This window comes from Strix aluco, chromosome 2 (genome assembly GCF_031877795.1).
Source record: "Strix aluco isolate bStrAlu1 chromosome 2, bStrAlu1.hap1, whole genome shotgun sequence".
NCBI lineage: Eukaryota > Metazoa > Chordata > Aves > Strigiformes > Strigidae > Strix > Strix aluco.
Window position 1 is genome coordinate 4989169 of NC_133932.1, and position 14327 is coordinate 5003495.

Below are 14327 nucleotides of genomic sequence, written 5' to 3' on the forward strand. Positions count from 1 at the left end.
CCTTCATCACAGGGTCTTGGCAAGAGGGGGTGGAAGGGGGGAGCGAGGCACCGGAAGGATCTTTGCTTCCATCCCAAAAGCTACTTGTAATCTGACTCCAGAAATGGGTCTTCAAGCTGCAAGAAAGCTCTGTAGCCTTTTATTATCCCCCTTTAAATGGTTTAGCACCGTTTTAAACCTGGCAAGGAGTGTTCTGGGAGCTGGGCCAAGAGGGCTGGCTCTGCCCTGGACCCTGCCCCGCCGTCTGCATTGTCATTAGACATCATCTTTTGCCAAACAGGTGGGAGAGCCATCCCACAGCTGGCCCCAAGGGGTACTGCCTGTTGAAGGTCTGCTTTGCCCGGATGCTGGTGGTACAAGGGAGCAGGGAAAAGGCAGGGGATGCTGCAGCGCAGTGGGTTGACACACAGAGTCTTGGTTCTCGGGTAGGACACAGTCCTCCTGGCGCAGCCTCATTACCCAGATTAATTACCCTTCATGCTGTGCTCTGCTGCTTCCAGTTTCTGGCAGATGGCGTTGCACTGCACGGCGTAGATGTACCTGGGGTGTAGAAGTAGCCAGGAGGAAGTTTGCTTTGCCTTGGAGGGCCTTGGTACTTGTCTCCTGTTTCCTGGTTCCTCCTCTTCAGCCCCCCAAGTCCAGGCATCAGTGTGCAACTGGCTGTGGGGGGGGTTTCCCCAAAGCCAAAGGTTTGCTGGGGCAGAGAGGAAGGAATCCAGATGCAATCCTGGCCTCTTTTCACAGGACTGCAAGTCAGTGGCAGCTGGGAAGTGATATGTTCCTCTCTAATTAATTATTTCCCTGGGAATAAAAGGCAATGGTTTTTGTTTGGTCTCAGTAATGAATCAATCATTTCTGAGGTATGCCGTGCAGACAGACACGGAGGAGCAGCCGGTGTCCTCGGCTGTACGCGCTTGTTGGCGTCTGGCTGAGCAGGAACGGATTCATTCTGGGATGGGAAGCAGCCGAGATCTCTGGTTTCACTACAGGGCTGTTCGTCTCCCAAGGGCAGCACAGGAGACTCTCACCACTCCTCAGAAACATCACAAAAACCACTGACCCTGAAAATATGGAGTAATCTGTGATTTCCAGAGTGCCTGCCTTGTCCTCTCCTTCTGGAGATGTTTCCCAAGTTATTGACGTTATCTCAGAGCAGTTTTGGGTTCACAGAGCCTCTCCATCAGTGTCGTTGGGTCCACTGCAAAGGCAGAAGCTTTCTCCTTCGTGCTTCTGTATGAGAGCTACAATATGTGGCTCTTGATGGGGTTTCCCTCTCCCTTGATCATTGCCTGTGAGCAGCATGGGATGGCCAGTGGTACAGCACACCAAATAAACCCCTCTTCTGTGGCCCCCAGCCCCACGTCTGGGGACTGGGAGGAGGTGGTGTATGACTTCGTGTTCTTGCCACATATCGCTCGCGAGGGGGTTCCTCACTGTCGCTGGGTTTTGGGTGCTTTGAAGTAATGGATCAGCTTGAAGCACTCACAGTTGGATGAGGGCAAAATATGATTCTTTGTCTTTATGTGTATTTAATTAACCCATTTAATATAAATGTCAATTAACGTTTTGGAGGAAAAGAACTATTTGCTAAGAGAGGGACAGTCTTAAGACTTGCCTGCAGAAATGCTCAGTGCTGTCCACATGCACAATTACTTTTTTTTTTTTAAATAAGGAAGTTTTTTTTGCTGGTTCCTCATCAAACATGCCGACCTTTTGCTTTTCAGTGTGTACTGGGCAGGGTTAGGCTGACATTGCTCCTCAGGGCCACCAGCACCTTTCAAATGCCAGTTGTGCCTACTTCTGGCAGAGGAGCCCAGGAGCACCCGTGCCTGGGGTCCTGTGTGTGATACCTCTCCATACCACTATCTTACCTGTCCCTGCAAGGAACAGACTCAAGTTCAAGCTGCCAGCTCCTTCACAAGAGCTACTGCCTCGTGCTGTGGTTCAGTCACTATGAACTCAGGGCAGACCACGTCTTATGGGTGAATGGGAGAGACTTTGCTTCATTGCTGCAATCCTTCCTCTGCTGCAGCGTTTTCTTAACTTTTTTATGTGTTCATCCCAAAAGCTGGTGATAAAAAGTTCATGGGCAAAGAGAATGATGAAAACCATAATGGGGGGATGAGGTAAGAGAGAAAGGGTGGCCCCATCAAGGATGGTGCTGGCACTGGGAAGCAGTGGCAGCCATAGGATTAACCCTTTCTCTCATAACTCAAGGGAAACTTTGCATAAACCACTGACACCAGCCCACCAGCCTCAGTATGAGCTCAGCTTCAATAGCCTCTGTATCAGCCTAAGCATCACTACGTTAATTATTTTTTTTTCCCCCGAGATCTCTTGCTGGCTGCAATGAAACATGTATGTGCCTGTGAAGAACCTGTGCACTTGAATGGGCCTGTGGTGCCGTTTTCAGGGTCTGCCTGCTCTGCCTGTGTGAGCTGTGCCTCTCAGAGCATCTAAAGGGGTACATCAGAATAGATGGGCATCCACAGCGGGAGGGGAGGCACTTGAAAAGTATCCAGGCAATTGGGATGGCTGGAGACAGCGCCAGTCAGGAAAGGCAGTAGAGCAACTCTTCACTGATTCTTCATGTTTATAGAAATTCATGACACTTTGCAGTGACTGATCTGAAGCTGCAGGGTCTGTGCAGGCTCTTACCTTATGCAGGGTGAAACTGTGCATGTTCTACTCCTGGGAATACCCCCAAGGTAAAGATAAACAAGTACTTTTCTTACGTATTTGTCCCTTAATCACAGACTAGGAGACTACTAAATGGCTAGTTTTGCCTGTTCTTGCTCCTTACCAATGTGCACCAATGAGACCTTGAGTCCTGCTTGCTCCCTCTTGCTCTGACCTGGGGTCTTCCAGCAAACCTCTCGAGGAAACAGCTGAAAGGAAAGAGCAGAAGGAGGGTGCTGGGCACCCCTCTGGCCAGGAGAGAGGGGTGTGTGAGTGAAGGAGAAGAGGGGACCTTCAGGCTGAGAGCACTCTGCATTTCAAGGCTTTTGAAAGATTCCACCGGGTCCTCTGGGATGGGGCTGGGTTGTTCATAACTCCAGTGCGACCAGGTGGACGGTCTCCCCAAACACACTCAGTGCAAGTCTTCCAGGCAGTACTTGTGCATTGTAAAGAAGCAAGAAGGGGCAAGTACTCGACCTGGGGGCTTTGCTGTCCTGTCTGTTCTTCTAATAGGCTGTGCCTTAAAAGCACAGGTTGAGTGTTTAATGTTCAGTGAGGAGCTAACGTGTCCTACAGTCATATACCATATAAGCACAGCATTCATTCACACACATAGAGATATATAGATATCCGACTGCATGTTGTTCGTGCTGGCACGTCTGCCGAGGGGATATGGCACATGTAGGAATATATCAGTACTTCAGCCTTTTTTATACCGGTAGTTTAAAATTTCTATTTCAGCTAATGTAGAGAGAGAGAGAGAGAGTCAAAGAGGCTGATCAACAGGCAGGAAAAAAAAAAAAATCTATAAAATCTTGCTTTGCAGTTCATCTGATAAAGGAAATATATAGTGTGTAAACCTTGTTTCTCATCAGGCTGATTCGCACTCGTATAATGAGCTCTGATTCTCCTGTCCCTCGCACTGTTTTTTCCCCTGACATCACTTACCTCTGACATAAGCCAGTATAAGAAAGGTCAGAACAATGGTTTTCATCTGTAGCAAGAGAGGACATGTGTACCCTACCTATGCTAACAAGTCTGAACGACTGGAGAACATATTTATAAATGTATTTATAAAGATAAAACTCTCCATTCATTGCACTATTGTCAAACCTAATAAGCTAAGACAATTGAAATCTGCCGGCATGGGAAAGCAGGGAGACCGAACACTGTCGCAGTGACCTGCACACGGATGGTGCTGCACTCGCCAGGACTGAGTTGCTGACCCGTTGCTTTGTGAGTGACCTCCTTGGCTGTGAGCTGGTGCCCTGAGCTCCTTCTCAGCCTGCAGTCAAAAGAGGCTTCTCACGGGCTACCATGGGACATCCGAGTCTCTAAGCAGGGAGTAACTGTGCAACTGAATACTCTAAAGCCAAACAGCTTGAATCCTTTCACTGCTCATTGCCTGACACACGTTATCCAGCATCTAATATGGTTGGACGGATGTGTTCTCTCCCAACATCTTGGCCATGGGAAAAGATGCTATGTAGGCTTTGGGTTAAAAGTCAGCTAAAGCTGGAAGGTCATGGGGAATAGGAGGGCTTCAGGGTGGGCCCCTATGAATGTTTCCACTGGCAGGAGTATGCTGTCTATCTTATGTGCACCACCTTCAATCCAGCAGAGGTTCACCCGAAAGGGAAGGTAGGCCCAGCTCAGACCTGGCTGCAGATGTTTGGAACTGGCCTGGAGTCTGCTTTGTGTGTTTCTTTGGGGTTAAGACCAACGGTTTGGCTCAGTGCCACGATCTTCAGCCTCACGAGTTTGGGCTCAGACCTGGATCAGCCTTTCCAACAGTTCAGGAACTCACAAGTTTGATGTCCCATATCAGACTACCTGCACTTACCCTATCTTTGGCCTGAGCTTTCAAGAAGAAAAAGGTTCAGCCAGGGACCGTGGTGTTTGGTTTTACAGTGCGCTGCCAGACAAGAATATCCTGTCGTTATATGGAATCACTGCAGACTCAGATAGCATCCCTAAAACCTTCCTCCCCTCCCAAAGCTTTCTGCTGCTCCTAGCATGTTAATGAGTAGCTACAGACTCCCACAGCAGAACTTGCAGGATTGAGTGGCCTTGGCAGAGTAGCTGCAAAGGGCGTTGTGCTTAATAAAAGGACTAAAATTTACGGTGGCCTTCCCTATTTCTTAAAGTGAGATTTGGTCTTTGGATGTTAAGTGCTGGGCCGATGTGTGTGGAAAATACAAATTGGCTCCCTGCGTCCCTCTGGCAGTGAGCAGGCAGGCACTTTTCTCCTGCCCTGGGACAGTTGGGGCAGATTCCCTTGCAGATTCCTATTGTCCTTACTAAGGAGGCATGATTTGCAGCGGTGCTGGGTGCCTGCAGGTGCTGCCCACCGCAGGGGCAGCCCCAGTGGCTCAGCACCGCTGAGAATCAGGCCAGGGAGGGTCCCGGCAAGGGCAGGGGCAGGGGGAATGGGGCAGGGGGGAAAGAGGAGCAGCGGTGCTTGCTGACGCTCAAACACAGGTCTTCCGATGGAGGGACCTGCCGCAGGGGGAGGCCTCTCGGCCCCCACAAGTCAAACTGCACAGAGTCACAGTTAGTCATCGTCATCGTCGTCGTCATCATCGTCGTCGTCATCATCATCATCGTCGTCATCGTCGTCGTCATCGTCGTCATCATCATCGTCATCATCCTCGGTATTTATCTTCCCAGAGAGCACGTCCTCTATCCAGTCCTCCAGCTCCTCGGCTGTGGGCAGGTCGTCGTCGTCTCTGATGTCCATCCAGATGCTGTCAGCCTGTGAGGACAGGGGATGGGGGATTAGCCACCCTCAGAGAAGCAGGGAAGGGATGGGGTTTGCTGCTATTGTGGGGTAGGGGTTGGACCACGGGTGGGATGCAGGGGTGGTGGTGGCTTTAGCTCCCGCTCTGCCACAGCCTGTGGGCAGGCTCAGCCACAGTGTCTTGCTGCCCATGCGCTGGGATTATCACTTCCCCCTGAAGTGTTGTTGCTTCTGACTGGGGGGCAGTGGGAGTAGTCAGGGGGTTTACATGAGTGTGTTGTACTGTTTGCCCGAGGTTAGATGTGTGCCCGCTGCCTGTTCCTCTCCTGCACTGCTGACACTTGTGAGCAAGAGCATCATCCACTTGATGCATTGTCTTCACACTGTCTGGCCAGTTCTGTAGACTCCAAGTCTACATAGAGACCATAAAGAGACCTATGCCAGCTCCCCTGCATCGCCTCAGTTCAAAGGACATCACAGCATTTCTCTCCTTCCTTCCAGAGCCCTTCTGGGACCTCTTCCTTTGAGCCTTTACACCTTCCTGTCAGCACCCCTTCTCCCCAGTCTCTTTTACTATCACCTTTGCCTCAGGATGATGCTCGGGACTCTCCACGTGTGATAGTGGTTCCTCCTCTTGGAAGAGCCTTTCCTCAGATCATTTCAGCCATGCTCCAGCTGAAGAATGCTGAAAAACACTGATGCCCCCTGCTCTTTCAGGTGCCCCCTGCTCTTTCTCTCCAGCTTTCTCTCCAGCTGTCTGCATTACTTCCATAAACTGGAGGGGATGTGGGGGATTCAGTAAGAGGATGATGGCTAAAATGTGGTGAGAAGATGCTGTCTAAATTGTGGCTCTTACCCAGGGACAGGAAGCTTAGCTTAGTCTCTGAGCCTGGAAATGAAAGGTATTCTCTCAGCTTTGCTATGGGCTCCTTGGGTAAATGCCTGGGTAAGCCCCTTTCCCTTCACTGTCTCCCCTCCATAAAACAGGATCAGCCTCCTATTTTGCAGAGGTGCTGTGAGGCTATCTCATTCAGCGTTTGATGTTGCAGAAGCAAATGCTTTCCATATGTCAGAAGATAACTACCGGCTTTTGCCAATGCACCCAACTTCTTCCCCTGTCTGTGCTACCTAATTCTCTTTGGTTTATGGCTTGCTAAAAAGCCAGACCAATTTCTGCTCAAGGACAGCTGTTTCTCCCTTACAATATTTTCCTCCCAGAACACCAAAACTGTAATAAAAAAGAGCCACGGAGAGGCATGCAGCTCTTGCTTCACTCACAGGATCTTGTCCCCAACCTCAGGACTGTTTATGCAGCAAAAAGTGACATCTTTAAATAATGGGAACAGGAGTGGGCCCGTTGCACCTACAGAAGATGCTGTGCAAATAGAGCAGCAATATTTTGCAGAGCGTCATGGCCCTGGTCCTGAGCCACTACGATGTGACAGGCCAGCGGGGGACACTGGGAGCTCTGGTGTTTGTATTGGCAGGTTTTTAGAGAAGTGATGGGGTCACAGGGGTTATGTCCACTGAAGCCAACAGCAGTGTTTATTTTTACTCCGTTGTGTAAGCCCCACTTTGTACCTGTGTGACTTGGCTGAATGCAGTGATGTAACACTGAAATAACGAAATGAGCTCAGTGTTTGTTTTAGATATCACCTGCCAACCTAGAAGTTTCTTAAATCTCTCTCTTGAGGAGTAGAAAACAGACTTAAGAGGAATGAAATAAAACCAGAAAATACTATAATCAACAACCTGAAACATTTGCTATATCAAAGCTAGATAATGCATGAGTTTTTACAGGTCTCTGAGTGACTGCTGGATAATAAGGCATATGTTCCTGCCTAATACTGCTTTCTATGTGATTCTTCTGACACTGACAATCCTATTTCCATGGATTTCCATTGATAGCTGTTTAATGTAGCTTTGACATGACTTAAACATGGCCAACTGCAGTAAATATAATGAAAGAAGGTACTGCAGACTAGTAATAAGGGCAAAAGACTGGAAGACTTCTGGATTTTCTGTTCATTTCCCTCATGATCTTAGGTGGCAGATGCTATCTTGGCCCTCTTCCCTTTTGTCTCTCCCTTAATAGTTCTGCTAACAAGCCTTAACCCTCTGGATTCTCACTCTCTAGGTGTCTGTCCCACAGTCTGGCGAATGGTAAAGCACCACTCACATCCAGCCAGCACCGAATCTACTCTGTGACTCCCAAGCCAGCCTCTCATTCCCCTTAACAGGATGGGCAAGATCAAGGGCTTCCACTTTCTTCATAACACCATTATTTTGCCTTTTCTACATCTCCCATCTTACGGTCTTGCAGCATTTGTAATAATAGGAGGCACAATCGTCCAGCCAGCACACCCTTGCTGTCCCTCTTTTTCTGGGGAGGTACAGGAGAGAGGACGTGGGGGCCTGGAGCAAGGTCAGTGGTGGGGCCAGGACCAGCGCTCAGCCCTGGACAGTTGTCCCAACTCTAAGTACCTCTCTGCTCTCTTCTAATGTAACACCAGGTTCCCATAGAGCTGAAATTTCAAACATGAAGTCAAGCACCAAATTACAAACACTTCTGCAGTGGAGAGATTTCTGCTTCCAGAGATACTTACATATCCACACAGGTTCATTTTAAAGAGATTAAACCAGCCAGCACTTGAACGTTGAAAATAAACTAAGGTAATAAGTGAGCCAGGTTGGAGTGCGCTGCGTTACGTGCTCTCGTTGTCTGGGCTCTGATTGTCAGAAAGAGAAAAAATGGTTTCTCTCCGTAGTCGTGTCAGGGCTGTGATGCACGGTACATTGCACTCAGCAGCTCTCCCCACATCTCTGCTGGTGGGGGTCGGCAAGTCCTTCTCCCACCTGCCTTTAAAGCTCGCAGTGTTTGGGTGACCTGACAGCAGACCCATGGCTTGCTGGCTTGAAGGCAGCCACGGTGAAAACTGTAGTTGCTAGAAAGCTGGCCTGATAGCACGGCGGTGGATGCTGTGGGTGCCACCATCACCACGGCCGTGCTGAAGCAGCACCTCTGCAGCGCTGCCGGCTGCGGGACAGTGTGAAAACCCTTCAGTGCCACTGGGCATGGAATGGACACGTCTCCTCTTCCCACCAAATCCCTCTGACACTACCCACATGGCTGAGGAGGAGGAAGGCCTGGATGAACCCCAGTACACCCTCTTCACCCCAGCAGGATCCCTCCATTAGCAGTTTAAGTCGTACTCTTATTAAGGCTCTGTATTTATTTGGTTTTTTTTCAAGCTGTGCAGTTTCTCCCTGACATCTGTTGGGGTCTATCTTTCCCTCCTACACTCAAGCTGTGCCATTCTGCTTCTGCTGCAAAAACACCCTCCTTTTTCTCCTTTTTGCCTCCCCTAAGCACAGCTTGCTTTCCCCCCTACACACACACTTTTCCTCCACAAACCCACCCGGGTTCAGTCAGAGCAGGGCACTGACACGGGTGCACGCTTTGGGTTGGGCTGGAAATGTAAGACCTTGAAACCAAAACCAGGCAAAGCCCCGAAGCTCAGACCATGGGGGCTGGTGCCGACCTCAGCAGATGTGGTTTGTGTGTGACTCAGCAGCAGAAACGTGCTCAGACCGAAGCCCTGAAGCCCAATGTTGGAGGTGTTACGAACCCTGCTGCACGTGGGGATGGTGAAGTCTTTATACCTTTTCCTGGGAAAGAAGCCTGGTCTACCTGCACTTAACAGCAGAAATCCCACTGATTCCAGCGGGCCTCAGATCCCATCTTTTCTAGCCCCTTAATCTTGGGATTGCTGGATTTTCTGGGCATGTGCTACTCACGTCTGTGACGTTCACCACCCCGATCTGTGGTTTGAACAGGTCAATCTTGAAGGTCTTCTCCCAGTAAGTGATCAGCTGCAGGAGTGAGAAACAAAGCTCAGACAAGGGTGTTTGTTTGAAATACCCCATTGCATTAATTCAGCCGGTGGGGCTGTGGTGCGGGGAAGTGTGCATCGGTGAGTGAAGAGAGGCTCAACACAAGCTCGGGCTGCCACACATGGCCAAGGAAAGTGCCAACTCTGGAAAAGTTCCCAGGACACCACCTTCATGGGAGGCAGACCCAAACGAGCAGCTCTCAGGGATCGACCACGGTCCGGTTTCGCAAGCTTCCCTGTCCCAAATTCCCTGGGGCTATTCCTGCGCTCGCACACACCCCACACCCCCACCACAATCCATGTATTAAACCAAGAAAGGCAAGGAGCCCCTGCCACTCACCAGAGGAAAGTCGTCGGGGTCAATCCAGACAATGCTCAGGTCAGGATTATCAGTGTTGTCCCTGGCAACCTGCTTCAGGATTTCCAGGAACTCAAAACCATCTGAAACGATATATGAACTGCTGCAAACACGCAGACACTTTTCGCTTGTGGGGTTTTCAACTTCCCTCACCCCGCTGTGCACACAGGAGTTGTTTATAGTTCTCATTAAAATGCTGTCTCCCAGATCTTTCTTCTGATAATAAGACTTTTAATTTTGAGCATCCTCCCTGGGTACTGAAATTAGTTACACATGAATTAAGTCTTGTAATCCTTCCATGGAGTGGAACAATGTCACTATTTTCTTGTGGTGAGGGAAGAACTGAGCCCTGAGAGGCCAAAGCTTTTCAGCATGCTGATGGCACTGAGAAACACCAATGCCATGACTTTTCAGGAGCTGATGCCCACGGGTTTCCCACATGCCCATCACACATCCATACCTCAGCACTTTCCCGGAGCCGCGCAGAAAGATAGACACAGAGTTAGGGATCAAATCCTGGCACTGGGGTGGAGGTCATGACTTTTTTTCCCCATCCAGCCATTCATTTACATCCAGAATTTGCATCCTGGCTAGCACACCCGCTAGCGTAAACACCCAGAAGTATCCCAGCTCCCCATCCCAGCCAGGGTGCCGGGCTCCACAATGCAACCAAAGCACATGAAACTACACTTTCTTGAGTGACAGAGAGTCACACAAGGATGAAAATGGTGGCCTCCTACCTGGGTCGTCTTCTTCAGCAAAGGCCACGATGTGGATTCCCTCCATGTCATCCTCCTGGAAACAACAAAGCTATTACTAATGGGCCAGGAGTGGAGGACAAAGTCCAGGTGGTTGCTGGAGACAAGGAGTGGTGTGATGCCTTCAAACAAACATGATGATTGCAAAGGGAGGCTTGGCTGGAGCCCCACCAAGACACCAGAAATGGGAGCTGAAGTGAGACTGAGTTGTGGAGGTATTAGGCGCTGAAGCAGGTAGTTTGGGTAGCGTTGCTGAAACCCTTCAGCAAAAAATGAGGTGGGCATCATGGTGGCAAAGGCGAGGAAGCTTCTGATGGTGTGGGGCAAAACCTTGCCTGCAGAGAAGGTCAAGGGCTCTCTAGCATGGGAATATGGGCTCACCCTCCATGCCTGAGTCCACCTACCCTCATAAATATGCAGCTGCCAAGGATGGTTTGAGGGGAACAAATATCTGCCACCGTGCTCAGCTCCTACACATGCTCCTTCGAGGCCAGCAAAGGAGGTTTCCTCACAATATGAGAGGTGAGGTGGCTCACCTGGGCCACTTTTGGGAGGTGAAGGGTCTCTGCTCTAGGTGAGGGTCTCCACGAGCAATGAGGGGAGTTGCATGAAAGGCTCATTTCAGGACTCCAAGGAGTGGAGGACAGAAATGACGGCCTGGTGGACTGCTTTTCTCCATGAGATACGTGAGTAATGGGTAATAGTATTGGCAAAGGCCAATGGATCTGCCAGCCGGTTCATCATCCGTCTGCTATGAATGTCATCTCTGAATTACCCCACAGATCAGCTTCGCCTTCCTCACCCGCTGCCGGTCCTGGTTTCCATTTCAATTGGTTTTAATGCACGAAAAAATTCCCATCTAAATGCTAATTTCTTTTCCCTTCTGAGCCCAGAGGTGACAAAGCCACCATCAAAAACTGAAAGGAAAAAAACCCCTGAAAGATTAAGTGGAAAACATTATCTTTAAAAACAATAGTGGATGCTGGGCCTTTGCTGGTGTCTTCGGGGAATACATTTTCACTGGGGCATTCTAGGAAGATTTACTTGGGATTCAGACCACTTACAGCTGGCAAAATCTACACTGTTGCTTTTTCTCCATATTTGCCAGCAGCATTGTCAGGCAGCAAAATAAAAAATATATATATGCAATATATAATTTTATATATAGCTGTATAATATAGCTCTATTCTGACCTCCAAGGCAGCAAACCAAACTGGAGTAACTCCAGTGAAGGCATTGAGGATGTTCTGAATTTGCAGTGAGATCAGAATCCAGCCTGTTGTCTCCTGTAGGTACAAGTCCCCTGTTTATAGCAGAGGCAAGCTCTGTATTCCCAGGCTGCTGGTAAAGAAAACATCCAACTGCTGACAATCCACACTTTTCCTGGGGTTACTTAGAATATGTTCAGTATGAAAACAAAACCACTGCATGTGAAATTTGTGTCCCACTGAAGCCCCATGAATAAACTTCAAGGGACTTCAGTGGATCTAGGAAGCTATTTTCTATACAGAATCTGTATTTCAAAACAAAATGAAAAGCTATCATGCCTAAGTGCCTCATAACTTCTGGTTCAGTTTTATTACCTCCTGCCTTGTTGTATTAAAGACTCCCAAGGCTTTTGGTGCTTCGGAGTCCTGCAGCGTTTCATGTTACACCACAGCAAGGAGGCAACTGAATGCTGTTATAAACGTGCCGAGCTTTCTGGAGGAATGACTGCATCTTTCCCAGGGTCTGTAAAGCACCTGTTCAGCTTTGGTTTCAGCATTCAGCTGGCACTTGAAGGTCCCTAACTGGCTATTAACATCTTATTCGTTCAAAGCGAAGAGATAATTTGCTATACATGATTTTTCCTTGATTTTCACCTTTCCCCTCTTCCCCACCCTTGCAGACCAGGAGAGTCCTCTCTGTGTGATCAGTGCCAAAACACTGGTTAGTTCTTCACAATTGCTGACTTCCAGCTTGCTCACACCATGAGAAGTGCAATCAATGCACGATTTGCTCCGTAATCTATATAATTAACTGAACTGCCTGCCCTCGCTCGCATTTTGAATTGTACAATCGTACATTTTGAATTGTACAACTGCTCTGGTACAATTTCCATGAGTCATCTGTTCAGTAGAATCTCCGTAGTTCACCCAGCGAGCGGCCCACTGAAATCACCCCACCACCAGCAGTGACAGCCATTAGATGAGATGATAGTGTTCCTTCCCAAGGATGCTCTCCATAGCTGTATCACAGCTGCTACAGAGGCTCAACACCCGCCTGGCATGCTTGGTTAGCTTTCCCTGTTCCCTCTGTGGAGCAAATGGGACCCAGCTCAGCCATCCACCGCTGTTGAGCAAAGCATTTGAGCACACTGTTTGAACTCAGGCACTGGGCATCACAGCTGATGCTTTCCCATCTTCCCAGAGGAGGGAAAGCGGCTTTGCGAGGAAGGAAAGATAAAGTTTTGCCCAGCCAGAGGCTGGAGCTCTTGAGCAGCAGTTTCTTGTTGGAAGCTAGCAGGGGATGCGAGGCTTCCCACCCGCACATGCTTACCCACGTCTCAAACATGTCCTCTGGGCGCAGCTTCCGCAAAGTGGCCCTGAAAGGAAGAGAGAAACACTCGTTGAGGATGTGTCCAGCCCCGTCACACATGACGCTGATGGTGTCATGGAAAAGGTCACTGTGGCACGTTTGGTTGGTGTCTTGAGTCAGTGCTGTCGGCCACCACGTTTTGAATGCAAGCATGGGGGCACAGTAGGTCAACTTGTGCTTTTATTTATGGTGATAAAACCTTGCCCTTTCCCCCACTGGAGTCATTGCAGCCGCTATTTATGCTTGGGACAATGAGATGCCTCTCTGTGCTGGGATGTGCTAGTGAATTAGTCCCACACATGGCAGATTGTTCTGTCTGTGTTGAGAGCACGAGGTGACCCATTCACTTCTGTCTTGCAGTCCCTGTGACATTCCTAATGGGCTTTGTTCCCCTTTTCTTCTGGTTTTACCCAAGCATAATTCCACCACAAAAATCCTTCCAAACTCTGCTGAAGCAAAGAAGACAGAATAACTTCTGGGAAGAAAATTCAGATCCTAATAACCACTGGCAACAAAATGTAAACCGTAAGACTGGTCAAAGCAAATTTTTTTGACAAGTAGTTCATAAAGGACAAAAAAAGTCTTTTCAGACACATCCGTAGCAGGAAGCCTGTCAGAGAGCCTGGGATGCTAAAGGGGCACCCAAGGAACACAAGGCCGTAGCAGACAAGCACAAGGAATGCTTTGCACCTCTGCTCACTGTGGCATCATGTGTTCAGGGAGGCTCCACCTGTCTGACCAGCTCCGAGAGCTGTTGCAAAGAGACGTGTCGGTCGATGAGGTCCTAGAACAGATTGGTAAAGGGAGTAGCAGCATGCTGCCAAAACCAGGTGGCATCAGTGAGATGTGTAACCTGGTTTGCCTTGCTACCAGAGCAGTGAAAACAAGGAGCATTTTTTTAGAGGTTCCTAAAGGACCTGGGGAGTTACAGATCTGGAAGGGCGACTTCCTCATGGGCACGGTGCTACCAGCAAAAGTGGAGTTAACAGACATTTGAAGGAATGTGACATGATAGAACAAGAGATGCATGGCCTTTAAGAGGAAAGTCATGGCCACAGATCTGCTGGAGTTCCCAGAGCAAGTCAACGAGTGGGGGAAGGAATGCTGGTCAGTGAGCTTCCTTCAGAGGACCATCGGACAAGGTCCCTTGCTAAAGGCTCTCAGAGAAACTGAGCTGCAGTTAGATCAGAGGAGAGATCCTCTTGTGGATTAAGGCCATTGGGAGATGAAGGGTGGAGATAAATGGTCAGGTTTTGCGACAGAGGGAATTAACCAATTAAGATTCATAGCATATGCTTTGGTGTGATCATATGCATAACATA

General features: G+C 49.0%; 1 protein-coding gene across 1 annotated transcript in view; it reads right to left on the minus strand.

The window, feature by feature from the left end:
• Window positions 1-3302: 3302 nt before the first annotated feature.
• The window catches only part of CASQ2 (calsequestrin 2), a 35410-nt gene continuing 24385 nt past the window's right edge, over window positions 3303-14327 (minus strand). Inside the window, exons 7-11 of the mRNA XM_074808641.1 lie at window positions 12967-13012; window positions 10411-10465; window positions 9653-9753; window positions 9218-9292; window positions 3303-5434 (exon numbers count right to left, since the gene is read on the minus strand). Coding sequence (XP_074664742.1) covers window positions 5234-5434; window positions 9218-9292; window positions 9653-9753; window positions 10411-10465; window positions 12967-13012 — 478 coding nt within the window. The 3' untranslated portion in view covers window positions 3303-5233. The remainder of the gene's footprint in view (window positions 5435-9217; window positions 9293-9652; window positions 9754-10410; window positions 10466-12966; window positions 13013-14327) is intronic.